Here is a 20,880-nt window from a genome sequence, read left to right as displayed (position 1 = left end):
CAGCTTATTTGCAGATGGACGATTTCGCTTGTTGACCATGTCGTAAACCTAGCTAGCTATTAATAGGTTTAGCTAGCTAACCATTCATTTTAGAGTTAGTCTCGTATGAAATGGTTGGGCGTCTCAATCTGTCCTTTGATAGCCCATAATCTTCCAGCTTTTGACTTCCCTAAACAATGTCATTCCCATACCGGGAGTTGAACCCGGGCGAAAACCAGGGATCCTAACCGCTAGACCATATGGGACTGCTTATTTGTAATTTGGGCGACTTCGCTCGTCGACCATGTCGTAAAGAATGAAATCATCAAATATGTCTAGCTAGCTAGCAATAGGTTTAGCTAGCTAACTAGCTATTCATGTAAGAATTCATCTCATGTGAAATGGTTGGGTGTCTCGATCTGTCCTGGCCTCCGATAGCCCAAAATCTTCTACCCTTCCACTTCCCAAAACATTGTCATTCCTATACCAAGAGTTGAACCCGGGCGAAAACCAGGGATCCTAACCGCTAGACCATATGGGACAGCTTATTTGCACATGGACGATTACGCTTGCTGACCATGTCGTAAAGCTAGCTAGCTATTAATAGGTTTAGCTAGCTAACTATTCATTTTAGAGTTAGTCTCGTATGAAATGGTTGGGCGTCTCAATCGGGCCTTTGATAGCTCATAATCTTCCAGCTTTTGACTTCCCTAAACAATGTCATTCCCATACCGGGAGTTGAACCCGGGCCACCTGGGTGAAAACCAGGGATCCTAACCGCTAGACCATATGGGACTGCTTATTTGTAATTTGGGCGACTTCGCTCGTCGACCATGTCGTAAAGAATGAAATCATCAAATATGTCTAGCTAGCTAGCAATAGGTTTAGCTAGCTAACTAGCTATTCATGTTAGTATTCATCTCATGTGAAATGGTTGGGTGTCTCGATCTGTCCTGGCCTCCGATAGTCCAAAATCTTCTACCCTTCCACTTCCCAAAACATTGTCATTCCTATACCAAGAATTGAACCCGGGCGAAAACCAGGAATCCTAACCTCTAGACCATATGGGACAGCTTATTTGCACATGGACGATTACGCTTGTTGACCATGTCGTAAAGCTAGCTAGCTATTAATAGGTTTAGCTAGCTAACTATTCATTTTAGAGTTAGTCTCGTATGAAATGGTGGGGCGTCTCAATCTGTCCTTTGATAGCTCATAATCTTCCAGCTTTTGACTTCCCTAAACAATGTCATTCCCATACCGGGAGTTGAACCCGGGCCACCTGGGTGAAAACCAGGGATCCTAACCGCTAGACCATATGGGACTGCTTATTCGTAATTTGGGCGACTTCGCTCGTCGACCATGTCGTAAAGAATGAAATTATCCAATATGTCCAGCTAGCTAGCAAGAGGTTTAGCTAGCTAACTAGTTATTCCTGTTAGTATTCATCTCATGTGAAATGGTTGGGTGTCTCGATCTGTCCTGGCCTCCGATAGTCCAAAATCTTCTACCCTTCCACTTCCCAAAACATTGTCATTCCTATACCAAGAGTTGAACCCGGGCGTAAACCGGGGATCCTAACCTCTAGACCATATGGGACAGCTTATTTGCACATGGACGATTACGCTTGCTGACCATGTCGTAAACCTAGCTAGCTATTAATAGGTTTAGCTAGCTAACTATTCATTTTAGAGTTAGTCTCGTATGAAATGGTTGGGCGTCTCAATCGGGCCTTTGATAGCTCATAATCTTCCAGCTTTTGACTTCCCTAAACAATGTCATTCCCATACCGGGAGTTGAACCCGGGCCACCTGGGTGAAAACCAGGGATCCTAACCGCTAGACCATATGGGACTGCTTATTTGTTATTTGGGCGACTTCGCTCGTCGACCATGTCGTAAAGAATGAAATCATCAAATATGTCTAGCTAGCTAGCAATAGGTTTAGCTAGCTAACTAGCTATTCATGTAAGAATTCATCTCATGTGAAATGGTTGGGTGTCTCGATCTGTCCTGGCCTCCGATAGTCCAAAATCTTCTACCCTTCCACTTCCCAAAACATTGTCATTCCTATACCAAGAGTTGAACCCGGGCGAAAACCGGGGATCCTAACCTCTAGACCATATGGGACAGCTTATTTGCACATGGACGATTACGCTTGCTGACCATGTCGTAAACCTAGCTAGCTATTAATAGGTTTAGCTAGCTAACTATTCATTTTAGAGTTAGTCTCGTATGAAATGGTTGGGCGTCTCAATCGGGCCTTTGATAGCTCATAATCTTCCAGCTTTTGACTTCCCTAAACAATGTCATTCCCATACCGGGAGTTGAACCCGGGCCACCTGGGTGAAAACCAGGGATCCTAACCGCTAGACCATATGGGACTGCTTATTTGTTATTTGGGCGACTTCGCTCGTCGACCATGTCGTAAAGAATGAAATCATCAAATATGTCTAGCTAGCTAGCAATAGGTTTAGCTAGCTAACTAGCTATTCATGTAAGAATTCATCTCATGTGAAATGGTTGGGTGTCTCGATCTGTCCTGGCCTCCGATAGTCCAAAATCTTCTACCCTTCCACTTCCCAAAACATTGTCATTCCTATACCAAGAATTGAACCCGGGCGAAAACCAGGAATCCTAACCTCTAGACCATATGGGACAGCTTATTTGCACATGGACGATTTCGCTTGTTGACCATGTCGTAAAGCTAGCTAGCTATTAATAGGTTTAGCTAGCTAACTATTCATTTTAGAGTTAGTCTCGTATGAAATGGTTGGGCGTCTTTATCTGTCCTTTGATAGCTCATAATCTTCCAGCTTTTGACTTCCCTAAACAATGTCATTCCCATACCGGGAGTTGAACCCGGGCCACCTGGGTGAAAACCAGGGATCCTAACCGCTAGACCATATGGGACTGCTTATTCGTAATTTTGGCGACTTCGCTCGTCGACCATGTCGTAAAGAATGAAATTATCCAATATGTCCATCTAACTAGCAAGAGGTTTAGCTAGCTAACTAGTTATTCCTGTTAGTATTCATCTCATGTGAAATGGTTGGGTGTCTCGATCTGTCCTGGCCTTTGATAGCCCAAAATCTTCTACCCTTCCACTTCCCAAAACATTGTCATTCCTATACCAAGAATTGAACCCGGGCGAAAACCAGGAATCTTAACCTCTAGACCATATGGGACAGCTTATTTGCACATGGACGATTTCGCTTGTTGACCATGTCGTAAAGCTAGCTAGCTATTAATAGGTTTAGCTAGCTAACTATTCATTTTAGAGTTAGTCTCATATGAAATGGTTGGGTGTCTCAATCGGGCCTTTGATAGCTCATAATCTTCCAGCTTTTGACTTCCCTAAACAATGTCATTCCCATACCGGGAGTTGAACCCGGGCCACCTGGGTGAAAACCAGGGATCCTAACCGCTAGACCATATGGGACTGCTTATTTGTAATTTGGGCGACTTCGCTCGTCGACCATGTCGTAAAAAATGAAATCATCAAATATGTCTAGCTAGCTAGCAATAGGTTTAGCTAGCTAACTAGCTATTCATGTAAGAATTCATCTCATGTGAAATGGTTGGGTGTCTCGATCTGTCCTGGCCTCTGATAGCCCAAAATCTTCTACCCTTCCACTTCCCAAAACATTGTCATTCCTATACCAAGAATTGAACCCGGGCGAAAACCAGGAATCTTCACCTCTAGACCATATGGGACAGCTTATTTGCAGATGGACGATTTCGCTTGTTGACCATGTCGTAAACCTAGCTAGCTATTAATAGGTTTAGCTAGCTAACCATTCATTTTAGAGTTAGTCTCGTATGAAATGGTTGGGCGTCTCAATCTGTCCTTTGATAGCCCATAATCTTCCAGCTTTTGACTTCCCTAAACAATGTCATTCCCATACCGGGAGTTGAACCCGGGCCACCTGGGTGAAAACCAGGGATCCTAACCGCTAGACCATATGGGACTGCTTATTTGTAGTTTCGGCGAATTCCCTTGTCAAACCGTGTCGTAAAGTATCAAATATGTCCAGCTCGCTAGCAAGAGGTTTAGCTCGGTAACTAGCTATTCATGTAAGAATTCGTCTCATGTGAAATGGTTGGGTGTCTCGATCTGTCCTGGCCTTTGATAGCCCAAAATCTTCTACCCTTCCACTTCCCAAAACATTGTCATTCCCATACCGGGAGTTGTACGCAAGGCAAAGATTATTTTTCTTTCCTGGTGGCGAGTTTGATTTTATCCAGGCTGTTGTTTATTAAACTGTTTCCCTTCAATCTAAATGCTCATCCTAGTGAAACTCATTGATTTGGAGAGAGAACACATCAGCGGGAATGAGCCAATCCCATGTCGCCGTCGTCGTGTGCAGTCACGAGCCTGCAATCACTGTGGCAGCAGCTCCCCCGCATTTAAAAAAAATGACTCATCTCCACTTGGAAGTGCTCGCCTGTCAGCTGTTAGGACGGCGTCCATCGCTGGAGATGACAGCGAGGCAGACGCACCACATCAATACTGTCATCGCGCTCGTGGAGCCTGGTGTGGGCGTCAGGCCTTTGAAGCCCGGGCCAATAATATGACTGGCATCTTCAGTCTGTGAAACAACAGTGCGTTCCCCAAAACAGGCTGTGCTGGAAGTGACAGTGTCCTTGAACCGTTGTTTCCTTTCCTGCTCTTCGATGTTATCCATTCTGAAACCGTCACTATCATAGTACAGGCCTTATTTTGTGACAATTCTGATTCATATTGATAGAAGAGTACTTCCTATTCGACCAAAAAGTGTTGTTGTTTTTGTATTGCTGTTAAAGATACAATATGTGACGTCTGAAACGGGACAGAAATCCATACAACATTTTATTTTAATGATGTTCTCTGCTTAACTGTCTCTTTCACAGCAAACTCCCTTGAGAAGGGTTGATAGCTTTTCATTGGCAATGGTGGTGAAAACAACCCCCATGATTCCTTGTTGCTTCCAGACATCGTCAAACTCGGTCTTTTGATCATATTATTTTGTTTTTGATTGAGCAAAACCTTATCCACAGGGGCTCGTTCCAGCTTATTTCCCACCAATAGTCGCAGTGACCTTCAGACTGAGGTTAGCTGGGACGTTATGGTGGAGCTTCTCCATGGGCTTGTTTAGATCTGCGATTAAAGCTCCCTACGCATTTAAATATGGTTTCATAAGTGAATAGAAGCAGTGACAGACAGTGGCAAATTCTGCTTTACAATCACTGAAGGTGTTTGTTTTCACTGATACATAGCTTGAAAAATTCTTCCAGACTCGAGATTTGTCACATGAAGATAAGTCTGTGATGTGATTTTGACGATTTAGTCCAGTCAGAGACAAGTGGTACAGTGAAGATGAAAGGAGTCTGTTTCCATCTATCTGTTCTCTGTCCGTCTAAATAAAAAAATAAAAAATCTAACAAAAACAGAAAGAAAGAGGAAGAGAGCCAAACAAATAATGAATGGTTTGATTTCCATTCCTTTTTTTGGAAAGTGATCTGACATTTGAAGCGTCTCCTTCATCCACTTCTTTGTGGTAGTGCTGTCTTTTCTCCCCCTGAGGTCTTAATAGAAACTGCTGTCAAATTAAAGCCATGTATCATTCAGTTATGCTCAGAATCACTGCGGACTCTTCTGCCCAATGCTCAATTTCCCTCAGCCTGTGACACTCACCCACGAGCCAACACATAATTTGTCTCACTTAACGCTTTCCTTTTGTCTCCGGCTCTCGCTGCGTTCGTATACGAGCTGCTGCCGCGGTCGTGTTCTGATTACAGTAGAAATCACCAGGGACAGATTGGTGATCGCACTTTGAGGGAATAATTTGATCGTAGCCTGTGGGTGAATTGATTTTTTTGTGTGCTCTTTCGTTCTGATGACTGGTTACAGGCAGGGAGGTCAGTCAGCACACGCTCTGGAACAGTTTGACACTTTCACACCTGCGACATCTTCTGGACCGAAGCAGGTTGTCAGAAAAATGTGTGTGAGAAAAGTCATCAGAGATCACCTTTACATTTTTAAATATTCAGATTCAGACAACGTTTAAAATTCTAACGAGTGCAAATTATTTCAGAATATTTATTGTTTCGCTCATGTCCTTCCTTTTCCAAGTTAGCACCTTCACACTATAAACACGATTATTTGTTATACAGATTTTGATTGGCTTGGCTGATACTATGCCTTCTTTGCCACCTGATTCACCAAAAACTAGTGCTGGGCGTCAACAGCGTCACTGTTGACCAAGACAAGTTTCCATGACGACTGACTGGAAAAAGTAGCATGTGACATCATGTTTACGTGCCACGGCACCGCTTAGATGCCGTGGCACCATTAGCTCCTTTAGCTCCTTTAGCGCGCTAGAGTCGAGCTGGAGTGGTCTGTTTATTACAAATTAAACAAATAACCAGTTTACCTGTGGACTGTGTATGTATATGTGCCTCTAACGCCATTAACCGCCATTAACGTGCTCAGCACTACCAAAAACCCAAGTCATCTTTGATCAGATGTTGACGATACTGTTCAGGCGTACATACATTTAAACATTTACGATTTTCAGTGACTGGTTGATTAAAGACTTTTCTTAGACTGAGTCTACCAGCGATTTGACGCCACTTTGGCCAAACTTCAGAATCTCATAAACAAGATATTCAATCACAAATGTGTTTTTTTTCCCTGGCGCGTTAGAATCTGGATTAACGCGATAACGTTGTGTTTACAGCATCATCCAACATGGCAGCCACTGAAGAGCAGCTGTCTTTGGATTCGGCTGTTGCCTCCATTTTGAGATTCTTGCTCCTTGGGCGAATTACTAGATAGACTAGTCCACACGTTTTCCGTCACTCTGTCATTCGGCTCATTGGTCTGATTGATTGTCGGTTTATCCAGTTCGATCTACCTCCACTGGTGACTGCACTCTTTCCATACTCTTATTTGGCGTTTGCTAGGCTGTAATATCAGTGACAGTCGTGTCACAAAAACAGTTTAGCTCCCGCATTAAAGGACTTGGATTTGGTCGTTGAACTCTTTGTATGTTTATTCCCTGATGTTTGTCCACAAAGCACTTTCAACTTGAGTAATTGTGGAAATCAATAATTGCTGCGTGAGTGAAAAAAACATGTGCATGTTTTAGCGTCTTATCGTTTTTTTTAATTGAAAAGGCTTCAGAGAGTGAAAATAGAATTATTTCTAATTTGGGACAGCGTATTAATTTCTCTTGAAGCGTATGAAGTACACTGGTTATTGTGTTGTGCTGCGACTTTATTATTAATCATAAGCTGGAAATAACAGGATTCCCGCATTAATCACACAGACATAAATTGTTTTTTGTTAGTGTTTTTTTTCCAATTAAACTCCTTCTCCACGTGCCCTTGGGATGCAGGAAGTGAAGTAATCTGTGATTGCGCAAACAAGAGCTGGTAGAGCCGAGCTGTTGAGCGTAATTGGTTGTGAGTAACTTGGATGCAGTGGCTGCAGTAATAATGTTCTTATCATCGCCTCCATGTCAGGGTCTGTCCCTGTGCTGGTTTTTTCCTCACTCACTCTATTAATCAGTGTCAGGATGCGGTGGAAGTTTCCATCCTCCTGAAACCTCACTGAGACTCATCATTGATTACATTGACTGGCTGTTGGAGCAGCAGGATGGGCAGGTGTGTGTGTGTGTGTGTGTGTGTGTGTGTGTGTTGCTGTGTTGCTGTGTTATCTGCCGTGGTGTTGGCACCATTTAAAATGAGCATGTGTTCAGCAGAGGTGGTGGAGGTTTGGTTTTTAACAACCGTCCTCAGTGATGGGAGAGAATGTCAAAGTACGGACTGTTCACAACTGGCATTTAACGGTGTCCTGGCTGCTTCTCCTGATTGGATATCTAAGTGTTTGCGATAACGCGGCGTTTCATTGCACTGATGATTGTCAGATTTATTTATATGCCTCTGAATAGAAAGAACACATATTCCATCAGAGCGTTGCTTAGTCTGAATGAATTTAACAGCCAGCATGTCCATGTGGGCCCCATTAGGGTTATATTTAGGCTGACAATATGGCTCCCAAGTGGGTTTGATCGTGGTTTCCATGGTGGCTGCACTCATGTTTGCCCACATGCGCTTCCCATGTGAAGCCCATTGCACTGAAACCACATGGTTACCTGCATAATTTAAGACCCTGGTATACTCGGGTGTCAGGGTCCTGTAGTATCTCACTTCACCAATGGGTGGCGGTACAAGTCAGACAATGCTACAGCTCCCTCGGACACGTCTGGTTCAAGTGGCTCACAGCTGAAAGGCCTGTCTGGCCTTGGAGTCGGGGTGTCAGGCGGTTCCTGGGTTGCCAGGTCGAGGCTCAGATGACTATCTTGGCGACTACTGCTTCTGTTGTTGAAATGGTTTTTCTGCTTGGTGGGCAGGGCTTAATTCTCTACCGGTGGGCTGTCCACGCATACCCAGTAGACCAGGGCCTTCCAGGTGACCTGGACTACTAAGAAGTGGAACAACAACCGAAATCACAGACAAACCCGTTTGGTTTGGTATTTTTTGCGTTTCCATCAGGAATAGTACCACCCTTTTTTTGGTGTACCAGAGTAAGATGGTATGATACAGTGACGACCGTCAGCTGATTGGGCGACAGCAAAACTTCACTCCCATACGATCAGTGTAAACTCCCATGGAAGACGAGAGCAAATATGTCCACAGTCTGTTTTTGTACAAAGTTTGACGTCTTTTTGAGACAAACGGCCACAAACCAAGCAGAAAAAAAAGAGAGCGTTGACCTCCGTTGTTGTACATTGTGTTGTGGTGTCACACAAGACTTTACCATTTCAAACCAAACCGTAAAGATGGAAACATGCCCAGATGTAACCTTAATGTAGCCCACATGAACATGCAGACTAGGCCCCTGTAGATCTGAGTCCCTTGGTGCCCTATGTATTAAGCCAAGGTCACTGATCTCAGAGCTGTCGTAGATTCAATTGAGGCAGCTGGACAAAAGGAAGTCAATTCTTTTGAAGCTGCATTTAGAGACAGTAATCCACTCCTTTTCCAGCTCTTACTTACTTTTTAGTCTTAACTCTGTAATGGAGTCTGTGTTGGAGCTCATACTTTTGCTGTTGTGGCTCCTCAAGAGTGGAATGATCTGCCGGTGCACATTAGACCTCTTCTCTGTCTGTTTTTAAATCTCTACTTAAAACGCAACTCTTCTCCTTGGCCTTTGACACTCTTTAAGTCATTGACGTTATTTTATTTAAATTAGGCTGTTTTATGTCTTTTAATTTATTTTATATGTATTTTATTGCCTCGTATGAGCTTTTACGTCTTTTACTTATTATTCCATACAGCACTCTGATCCGCTGAGGTTGCTTAAAAGTGCATTACAGATGAAGTTGGATTGGATTGGTACAAAACGATGTGTTCAATCTGACTGTGCACATGTGTCTGATTCCATAGAACCATAATCTACAGCGCAACGGACGTTTGTTTTCTACACCATGTTGGCAGGAAAACAAATGGCGTCACTGCCAGTTTCAAGGTAACAGAGTACACGGCGCACTTTAATCCACGGAGATTGAATGATGCATCGCAAAAGTGAGGAAACATGCAAAATACACAAGATATTAAAGTGGAATGTGTTGCCTGTGGATTCCCATATTTCTATTTTCTATATTAGACATGGCCATTTATTGCATTTATTCGAACATTCACCAAAATTGAGTTTTCGTGTTACAGTGTGAGAGCTGCTGTTGATAAGAGGATCCACATTTGTTGTGATTCATACCATATCCTGTATTTTGTTGTGTATCTGACTCAGTAGAGCAGTGTTGTATTGATTGGCCTGTTGCTGCAGCGCATTGGGCTTCTTACCCAGTGCACAACATTTTTTTTTTTTTTTTTGGCAAAAGATCTCAGCGTATCGACAAGGATCTGACTGTGTCTGAAATAATTCTGGTACCAACTGAAACCAACACAGCAGCAGCAGCTCTGCGACGTGACAGTTTGTCAATCCTCTCTGTCATAATCCGTCATCCGTCTTTATTTGTGTGACACACATTCAGCCACTGACAGCGTTCAGCTCGTCAAGATGAAAAGAATGAGAGTGAGATTCTTTGACGTGGATGGATTGCAGTGTGGGGTTAACTCTGCAGAGCAGAACTGACCTGAAGTTTGGAGACACATTCTGGGCTGTATTAATGAAATGTTGGCCAGCCTGATAATTCTGAAGGTGCCCTTGACTCTGGGGCTGCAGTATCCCCATAATAAAATAATAATAATAAGTATTATTATTATAATTATTAACCTCCTTGTTAACTTGACTTGTAACTGGAGTGGTGCTGGTTCAAATCCTGGCAGGTCAAGGACTGGGGTACCTCTGAGCAAGGTACCCTAACCCCAATTGCTCCCCATTGACTGCACATCTGTCCATCCTGGGAGAGAGATCCCTCCTCTGTGGCTCTTCCTGAAGTTTCTCCCATTTTTTCCCTGTACAAGGGCTTTTTGTGGAGTTTTTACTCGATGTGAGGGTCTAATGACAGCGGGTGTCACTTGCTGTCCAGACTTTAGTCCTTTGAGGCAAATTGCACGTGTAATGTTGGGCTATATAAATAAAATTGACTTCAATTTAATTGATTGGATTATTTGGACACTCTAAATTGGCCCTAGGTAAATGTGAGGGTTGCATCAGGAACTAAAATAACAACCTCCCTGTGCTCGCTGTGCAGGTACTGTGAGTCCTGGGCTGCAGGATCCTCATCCATGCATTTTCAAGGCTATTATTAGTAGTGTTGTCAACTGATATCAGTATAATTTGCAACAATTCATGCTGCCGCTGTTATAAATGACATTGTAGAATATAAAAATGTCATGACTGATTTAGAACCATCCCGACAGAACACTCTCTCCCTCCTTTCACCACAACCGGCCGTGGCACATCTTTGAGTCTGGTTCTGATGCTGACTCTTTTCTCCTGTCTTTATAATATTGACTTATCTGTGACTCTCTAAGAGCCTTGAGATGATGTGTGTTGTGATTTGGTGCTGTGCAAATAAAAGTGAGCTGAATTTGCTGGACAGACGAGGCTGTTGTGCTGCCTTGGAACTGTGTTGTTGCCAAAGCTAATTGGCATACAGACAGATGGTGGGTGCAACCTAAATAACAAGTATACACTGCCTGCCCCCCCCCCCAAAATAGTAATCATTTCTAATTCACTTAATGTTAGGGTCCCTCAGTGCATGCATATAAAACGTCTCTGCATAAATTAACACCAATGAGCCAAAAACAGATTAAAAAAAACAACACTGACTAATCATTCTACCTTCACCCTGGATCGTAAATCCTGCTATATGTGTATCTGTATCCTGCTAATTGTTCTTTGATTCATTGAGGCTGATGATGAGTGGGGAAAGTTTAACTTTTAGCCGATGATACAGTACATATGGTGTTTGAAGTAATGCTTTGGTGCCCTTTCGTAAATGCAGGGGAGGATATTATGACAAATATTTCACTATCAAATCAAAACAACATCAAGCGCGAAACCTTAGCCTGAGAACGGTTATGAAGAGACAACAGAATACAATTCAAGACACTTTATCTTATTTGCTTCCATTGCCTTCTGTCGCATTTTTATTGCTTCCCCTCTCTCTCTCTCTCTCTCTCTCTCTCTCTCTCTCTCTCTCTCTCTCTCTCTCTCTCTCTCTCTCTCTCTTTCTCTCTCTCTGCAGATGGTCCAAGGCCGACCCAGAAAGAAATAATTTCTCTGCGGGCGTTTATGCTTCTCTTCCTCAAGCAGCTCATCCTGAAGGTACATTGCACCTGTCTTCATGCCTCGCAGCACCTCACCAGGCTCCAGTTTCAGCTGCACCGAGGAAATAAAATAAATAATAATGCGCGTCTGTGGACCGCTGTCTTTTCTATAGTCTGTAAATAGTTTTTTTTTCCCGGATGAAAATGTGAGGAATCGTAACATTTGATGTGGAAATCTGCATATTATTCTCAGCCTTTAGCACCTTGAATGAATGAATGAATGAATGTGTTGGTAACGTTAGAAAGTAAACTACCATTGTGATTAGTCAAACAATAATTATATGAACCCAACATGTCTGAAAAAGGAGTGGGATGAAGCATAAGCTTATTTAAACTTACCCCTTCACCTTCTACAAATCAATACAAAGCAAACGTCCAATAAAAACATAGCGTTGGCTCAACACACCTTTTTGCTTCCCTTGTAATCAGTCGTATATGTTACGGCAAAAAGGTATTTATAAAACGTATTATAATGCATTTCCTACATAAAGCACCTCTCAACGTCATTTTCTTTATTCCAGGACCAAGGTGTGAGGGAGGACGAGCTGCAGAGCATCCTCAACTATCTTCTAACAATACAGGAGGTGAGTGAAAGTCGTATCCCAGTTTGTTAGCGTGACACTTTGTTGCCCCGAGCCTCAGGGTCACATTTCATTTAAAACTAATCACCAAGACAAATTGCCACCGCGCTTTTCATTCTACAGCGACCACGAGCCACTTGGCCCCGAGGGCTCGGACATATTTGGCAATTGCAGGTGACACTTTTGCCCATTTGCACATACGTTATCATTCCCGAGCAAAGAGCAACAGCTCTGTTCTTCTCTCTGTGAACCTGTGCCTCTCTCTTTTATTACCTACTTTTTCTTTTATATCGCACAGAGAAAATACGAGATAAAAATAGTGTACAGTTGAATCCTGTACGCCCAGGAGGACTAACGATAAAATACGATGATTTTCAAACAGTTGCATCTATTAAATGTACGTTTTGCAATCACTCCCTGGTGTTTGATAGAAAACTGAAGGCGGACGATTCATGGCTTGTTTTGTTAAAGTTCATATAAAACAAATGAGGTTGAGATTATTTGTGGGGAAAAAAATGTAGGGCTGTCAAAATGAACACGTTAACGCAGGATGATTCATTTGTGGAATTAACGCGTTAATTTTTTTTAACGCACTTTCTCACTTTCATCGCGCTACGGGTAGACGTGCAGTTTATGATCAGGCAAGACGTGGGCAACTGCACGGGGCCCTGAGCCGATAGGGGGCTCCTGACCATAGACATATAACAGTAGACGCCACATTGGCTGATGGGGCGCTAGAAATGCGGCCGCCATCTTGGACCGGTCGTTCTACTATTAGTTGAGCAGCAGAAACAATACGATGTCAGAACATTGTGCAGCATATTCCTGCGTTAATAGACGGACGTTTGAAAACAGGGCTCGAGGGATTACTTTTTACAAGTAGGATTGAACATTACCCAGAACAGGTGATTAATTGAAAAACTGATTTTGTCAGTTGTTTATTACTGTTCCATCCAGTGTCTCTGGTGTGGGCTGCAGTTAACGATTCAGCCTCCAGAGGCATCTGTTCTGTTAAGTAATATTGAGATTCCATAAAATTTAAAAGGAAAAGGGAAAGATATCATTTGTAAAATCAAGATAATAGTGAAAAAACAATAAACACTGTGTTGTGATCTCCCCAAGTAAATTTCTTTGTGTCTGTAGTGTGTTCAAATTCAGAGTGTATTTGTATTATTTTGGGAAAGTGTTCATTTCTCAGAGCCTGGTATTTGGTATCTCTCTCTGTATATGAATTATATATATTTACATTTTCTCTGATATATACCATGTGTGTATGTATATATATGTATGTATGTATGTATATATATATGTGTGTGTGTGTGTGTGTATGTATATATACATATATGTGTGTGTATATATATATACATACACACACACACACACATATATGTATACACATTTATATATGATTACTCTATGATTGCTGTTCTATTGCTGTTTATATTTATAGTGTATATAGTGTTTGCAAAATACCTACATATCACATATATCTGAATATTCTATTACTGTTAATCCCACTATGACTATTAAAATACACCGAACCATGTGTTCTGTATCACAGCTACATGTATGACGTTTGCAGCAAAAAAAAAAAACCCTGTGAAAATAAGTTTTGAATTAAGAGTTGTGATTGATAAAGTGCGCATTGAGCTGTCAAACATGTAGACTGAGTGGAGCGGGTGACCGGTCCAAGATGGCGGCCCCACGGCTCGTCAGCGATGCGGCGTCTACTGTTATATGTCTATGCGAGTAGACGTGCAGTTTATGAACAGGCAAGGCGGCGGGCAACTGCTTAGGGCCCTGAGCCGATAGGGGGGGCTCCCGACACTCTGAGCCTAAATGCATCAGTGAGCAGCTGCATCACCGTCTCCATTAAACAACAATAACATGTCAGTAGTAAACCTCCCTAAAGAGGCCCCACGTCTCCTCATGTTAACCTGTGTGAAGATGAAGGAAAATGAAGAGGAATTATCAATCAGGAAGTTAGAAGAGGAAGAAAAAAGAAAGAAAGACACACAGTTGTAAGTGACGCTACTGGTGCAGATAATGATATAATCATAACATTAACAGTCACTGTCTAACTAACGGGGACACAGACAGCAGCTAACATTAGCGTCAGAATGCTAGCTGATGCTAACGCTAACGCTAACTAGTAGAAGCAGTGCTTCAAAGTGCTGATGAGGAATTTCCTGCTGTGAGTTTAGTAAGAAAACTATTTAACTTCTATACTTTATATTTTGTTTATAATGTGAGTTATTTACAGTGCAATGTGTAGTTAAAAAAACAACAACGTTTTTTCAAAGTTATTTACAGTATTTAATTTTTTCTATTTATTTATATTGTCTTATAATGTGGGTTCTTTACAATGTAATGTTTATTTTTTACTAAGTTTGTATAGGTTTTTACAAGTTATTTACAGTATTTTGTTGTTCTTTACATTTATATTTTCACATACTTTATTTATCTCTCCTTTCCTACAACAATATAAAGAGAAAATTAGAATTGTTTTGGCATATTTACGAATGGTAATTAATCCACAGCTACCCTGTGATTAATCTGATTAAAAATGTTAATCTTTTGACAGCCCTAAAAAAATGACAACTGTGGAGTAAAGAATTATGGAGCGTACTGTTGAGGGTTTTTAAGTGGTGTCCTTCTCGAACACTGTGATGATATAAAAACCCTCAGTGAGCTTTGTCAACTGTTTACCTGCTTGTACTTCAACCTTTTCTGCTCCTACTTCTGCCTTTACTTCTTCTAATTCCTCTTCTACTTCTGTCTGCTACTTCTTCTGCTATTACTTCTACTCTTATTTCTTCTGCTTTTACTTCTACATCTACTTCTGCTTCTACGTCTGCTTCTACATCTTTACATCTTCTACTTCTGCTTCTACATCTTCTAAATCTGCTTCTACACCTTCTACTTCTGCTTCTACTTCTTCTGCTTCTACTTCTTCTGCTTTTACTTCTTCTATGTTGCACTATTTTCTTATACATTTGTACATTTATTTTATGTTGAATTCTTTTTTTGTATCATATTGTTCTGCTATGTCAAAACAATTTCCCCTCAGGGAAGAATAAAGTATTTCTATTCTATTCTATTCTATTCTATTCTATGCTTCTTCTTCTTCTTGTACTCTTATTTCTTCTACTTCTACTGTCCAGGTGTAAATCTTCCACACTAGACCTTTCATTTTTGTCTAAAAAACCACGTCTGCTCCTCTGTCTCTCCATCATCTCCATCGTCTCTGCAGGACGAGAACCTTCACGACGTCTTACAGCTGGTGGTCGCCCTCATGTCTGAACACCCCGCCTCCATGATCCCTGCATTTGACCAGAGACATGGAATACGGTCAGTCTCCGCCCACCTCCCCGAAAACACTCAATCCCTCTGCACAAAATGAAGAGGTGATATAGTGATATATACAAAAATAAACCAGCGCTCCTGCTGCTCCGCGTGCGCGCCATGAATAATTCACACGAGGAAAAGCAGAAATACACTATGCATGGAAAAGTAACAACATTAACATACTGATTTCACCACAAAAAATGACACCGGTGATCAGATTCGCCTCATGAGATCTTATAAAATATAAATGGACACGGCAGAGAGCTACGCGTGCGTCCCCAGGAAAACACCACTGCGTTCATTTAATGCTAATGTAAATTCACTCCGAGGGAAAGAAGCGTGACCAGAAACCTCTTCATCATCACCGCTGCATTTCATTACGTCCACATTGCTTCCATCGCTTATTCTTTTATTATTCTTCTTCTTCTTTTTCCAGAGTCATCTACAAACTCGTGGCCTCAAAGAGTGAAAGCATTCGAGTTCAGTCCCTCAAAGTGCTCGGGTACTTCCTCAAGCATTTGGGCCACAAGTAAGTAACACGCACACACACAGACCAGACACACACACACACACACACACACAAACACACACACACACACACACACACAAATTCTTGTACTTGCTGCATACTGAGGACCAGCATTTCCACTTTATAAATCAACACAATTACAAATATCTACTTAATGAATGACATCTACAAAGAACTACTGTTTGCAGTACCATAAAATGTCTGCAGGTGGAGCCCCAGAGCAAAAAGGGCTGTAAAACTTTTTCGATTTTGTTTTATTTTTTAAATTTTTGGTCCAACATTTTACAAAAACGTCATACCAAAATTTAAAAAAGAATTTGACAAAAAAAATTTGGTCCAAAATTTGACCCAAAATTTGGTCCAAAATTTGACAAAAAAATTTGACCCAAAATTTGAAAAAAAAAATTGACCCAAAATTTGAAAAAGAAAATTGACCCAAAATTTTAAAAAAAAAAATGGACCCAAAATATTTGGATCAACATTTGACAAAAACGTCATTCTATACTATGTCGTCCAAAATGTGAGAAAAAAATTTGACCCAAAATTTTTGGTCCAAAATTTGACAAAAAAAAATGGGATCCAAAATTAGAAGAAAAAAATGTGGTCCAAATTGAAAAAAAAAAAATTTGATCCAAAATTTGAAAAAAAAAAAATGGTCAAAAATTTGAAAAAAAACATTTGGTCCAAAATTTGAAAAAAAAAATTTGGTCCAAAATTTGAAAAAAAAAAATTGGTCCAAAATTAGAAAAAAAAAATTTGGTCCAAAATTTGAAAAAAAATATTTGGTCCAAAATTTGAAAAAAAATATTTGGTCCACAATTTGAAAAAGAAAATATGGTCCAAAATTTGAGAAAAAGTCGTCCAAAATTAAAAAAATTTACAAATTGAGTATAGCATGTTATAGCAACCTAAGGAAGTGATTTCAATGAAAACAAAGTGAGGACCGGCCAAAAAATTTTCCAGGTCTGTTTTTACCAATTTTATTTTTGGGTCAGTTTTTACAAGATTTTTTTCGGGTCTGTTTTTGCGAGATTTTTTTCTCATGTCTTTCTGGGCTGATTAGTTTTTCTGAGTGAATGAGATAAAAAGCCTTTTTAAAAATTATTTTAGGTGAATGCATTTCGCTTCCTTAGTTTTTCTTACGCTTTTGAGTATAGCATGTTATAGCAACCTAAGGAAGTGATTTCAATGAAAACAAAGTGAGGACCGGCCAAAAAAATTTCCAGGTCTGTTTTTACCAATTTTATTTTTGGGTCAGTTTTTACAAGATTTTTTTCGGGTCTGTTTTTGCGAGATTTTTTTCTCATGTCTTTCTGGGCTGATTAGTTTTTCTGAGTGAATGAGATAAAAAGCCTTTTTAAAAATTATTTTAGGTGAATGCATTTCGCTTCCTTAGTTTTTCTTACGCTTGATTTTGTTCTCAAAGCAAATGAAACCAACAGAATTGGCCAAAACTGAACCAGATGTAACTTAATTTGGATTTCTATGTAAAACATCTGCGCTGTCTCTTGGTATAAGAAGATATTCCAAAACAAGATTTGGAGTACGACAAACATTTTTTTGGTTGATATTATTTTTCAAACACATAATGAAATAACAAATATTTCTAATTGACTACAGAAAGAACGAACCATAAACAGTTTCTCAAGGTCGTTCATTTTGGTATCAAACACAAAATAGTGGCATCTTATTCGTCTCTAATTGTGAGTGAAGCAGATTTGAGAGGCTTTGATTGCCTTTTTTCTCTGTGGTTTTACCTTCAATCTCTTTGTGGAGAGCTGCTAACAGTGTTTGACTAAAGTTTATACTCCGGCGTGTTCATTTATCCTTCGTTGTCCACCACAGAAAATGGCTGCTGGTCTTGTTGCGTTGCATATTCACTGATATGTCTTGTGATCTCTTGAGCTGTCACGAGGAGTTCATTCATCACATCTTCTCATATCTTTCCAGGATGACAATTTGTCAACCGGCTCCTCGTGTCAGTCGTATTCCCCCAACTTCTTCATATTTTTCATTTTTTGTTTGTCTGTCACCTTTTCTTATTTTAATTTCTTGACACAGAGATTAAGTTTCACCCACACACCATAAAGTACATGTAAAGGCTCATTTTTTAAAGATAATACACTTATACAAACATACTTATGGGTTACATATTCACTGAATAGCTTGTACCCAATTTGTATCCTAAATTCTGTGTCATGGTATAAACCATTTTCACAAATTCACACTAAAAGCCTCTACATCCAAGCTCAGCCTCCCACGGTGCTGTACGTTATTGGTTGAGCAGACTTGTACAAGTTCCACATCAATACCACGCCTCATTAGTCTAACCCTTTTTCTACCAAATTTGCACATTTAAGCAGTTGAGAGAAACACTACTCTTATCCTAAGTGTCCAATTTGCCAGCCTCTGTTAAAAAAAAAAAAGAGTCCTGTAAACTATTGTCTTGTCGCAGTGGCAGCAGAGTCGTGCAGCTCCGGCTTTGTGACAGCCGCCCTTGTGCCGTTAGCGGGAATTGTTGCTAGTGTGGGACCTGTTCTTACCCGGGCCGTGCCTGTGTTGTATCTCAGAGCCATTTCCAGTGACAGGCTAACTTCGTTATCCCACACACCGCCAACAGAAATTCTGCCGGTTTATGACAGCAGGCAGTTCCTGACACTTGTCTCCAGAGCCCGGGCTACCTGTGGGTGTGAAAAGGGAAGGGAAGGTGGGGGGAGGAAAGCTAATGGCACTCACTGATCCTTTCAGTGGCTTCGGGGAGCTCTAAACAGGCCACTTTACCGCTGTTTTTGTGTGTGTGTGTGTGTGTTTATCCACAGGAGGAAGGTGGAGATCATGCACACACACAGTCTCTTCACTCTCCTGGGAGAGCGGCTCATGCTTCACACCAGCACCGTCACGTTAACAACCTACAACACTCTCTACGAGGTAATAACACACTCTCAAATCTCAAATGTCCCGGGCAGTCGTCGGCGCTGCGTACAAACTGTCGTCTTCTCCACTTCCTGTGCTAGATTCTGACAGAGCAGGTGTGCACGCAGGTGGTGCACAAACCTCACTCCGACCCAGACTCCACTGTCAAGATTCAGAACCCAAGTAAGCCGTCACGTTAGGGTTTTTATCCCCCCCCCCCAAAGTACTTTCTAATCCAATCTAATCTTTGTGTATTTGTGCATTCGCCGTATAGTGATTCTCAAGGTGGTGGCGACGATCTTGAAGAACTCCGCCCCCAGCGCCGAGCTCATGGATGTGCGGCGACTCTTCCTTTCAGACATGATCAAACTGTTCAGCAACAGCCGAGAGAACAGACGGTGAGCAGAACTTTTACTTACCTCCCCTGTCAATTATTTTGCTGATTAATGCATCAAAGAGAAGACGATTACTCATCTCCCTCCTCCTTATGTTTATTTAACAAGCTCATATGGACGTTAATTCATCCTCAGACATGCACATGTTGCCTCGCAGATGTGTCTTTGACAGTTTGTCACTGCTGCGTTCTCCTATTTTTTTTCCCCCCCCCCACTCTCACATCCTTGCAAATCAATTATAGGTCTTGTGAAGCCACTGACTTAAATCAACATCATAGTTAGCGCAGAATGAATTGGTAGGAAAAGGCTTTGTCAAGTCAAGCTGTTGAAGTGGAGGCACGAAAGAAAATGCTTAATTGGCTTTTAATTGCCGGACCTTTTCTGTCTCGGCCGCCACTTTGTTTTTTCCCACAGATACTGACGCCAAATAAACAACCAATTTACTTACTGAACGGTTAAATGTTCAAAAGCAGTCTGCCGTAACGTGAAAAGCAAGTCAAGTAAATCCACGTATTGACCTTGTGGTGACGTTCACGTCGCAGGTGTCTACTCCAGTGCTCGGTGTGGCAGGACTGGATGTTCTCGCTCGGCTACATCAATCCGAAAAACTCTGACGAGCAGAAGGTCACCGAGATGGTGTACAACGTCTTTCGCATTCTGCTCTATCATGCCATCAAGTACGAGTGGGGAGGATGGCGCGTGTGGGTGGACACGCTCTCCATAGCCCACTCTAAGGTGAGAACCGACCCGTACTTCAAACAGGAAACACTGATTAACGCCGTCCATGGAGATATTTTTTTATCATAACGTCTTCTAAGCGAACGGCATTGGCACAGGTATAGTGAGGGTTGTACTAATACTGTGACCTGTGAGAAAGTGTACTTCTTATATCACCACCAGAGGGCAGACTCTCACCGCTCTAAACCATTGGACTCCTTTGGACTGACTTTAGCGCTTGTATTATTAAACCCGTGGATTAGAAGTTCGTAAAAGAGATGCTAACGGAGTCTGCAGTAAGACGCTACACATTTAAAATACAAGGTAACAAGTGTTACCTTCAGCTGTGTTTCTGTTAGCACTGGCGCAACAGTAGGCTGCAGCTAGGATGCTACATTACTGTTAGCAACAGCAGCAGAAATGTTAGCTTAGCTAAACACTCAAACACACTGTGCTGCCTCAAGTTGATCAAGCTGTAGCTGTAGTTTGGTGTATGCTTGTGTGTGAATATTTTTGTATTTGCGTGTTTTGTGTGGTTGCTAGTGTTTCTTGCAACTACCTTTTGTTACCTTATTTGTTTCATACAGCTGCCTTTTGCCAAAATTTAGCAAAGGAAGCCCAAACTTTTAAGCGCCT

At 41.4% G+C, this 20,880-nt stretch overlaps 1 protein-coding gene across 1 annotated transcript in view; it reads left to right on the top strand.

Annotated features, from left to right (window-relative positions):
* LOC310925199 (neurobeachin-like) overlaps nt 1-20,880 on the top strand; it is a gene marked incomplete at both ends in the record, with an annotated part of 330,054 nt that overhangs the window by 104,712 nt on the left and 204,462 nt on the right. Inside the window, 8 exons of the mRNA XM_083887081.1 lie at nt 11,680-11,759; nt 12,283-12,345; nt 15,596-15,693; nt 16,127-16,219; nt 19,039-19,147; nt 19,234-19,315; nt 19,407-19,530; nt 20,070-20,262. Coding sequence (XP_083743207.1) covers nt 11,680-11,759; nt 12,283-12,345; nt 15,596-15,693; nt 16,127-16,219; nt 19,039-19,147; nt 19,234-19,315; nt 19,407-19,530; nt 20,070-20,262 — 842 coding nt within the window. The remainder of the gene's footprint in view (nt 1-11,679; nt 11,760-12,282; nt 12,346-15,595; nt 15,694-16,126; nt 16,220-19,038; nt 19,148-19,233; nt 19,316-19,406; nt 19,531-20,069; nt 20,263-20,880) is intronic.

Source organism: Microchirus variegatus (genome assembly GCF_963457635.1).
Source record: "Microchirus variegatus genome assembly, chromosome: 3".
NCBI classification, from domain to species: Eukaryota; Metazoa; Chordata; class Actinopteri; order Pleuronectiformes; family Soleidae; genus Microchirus; species Microchirus variegatus.
The sequence above is the reverse complement of the archived record's forward strand: the minus strand, read 5'-3'. Positions and strand labels throughout refer to the sequence as shown.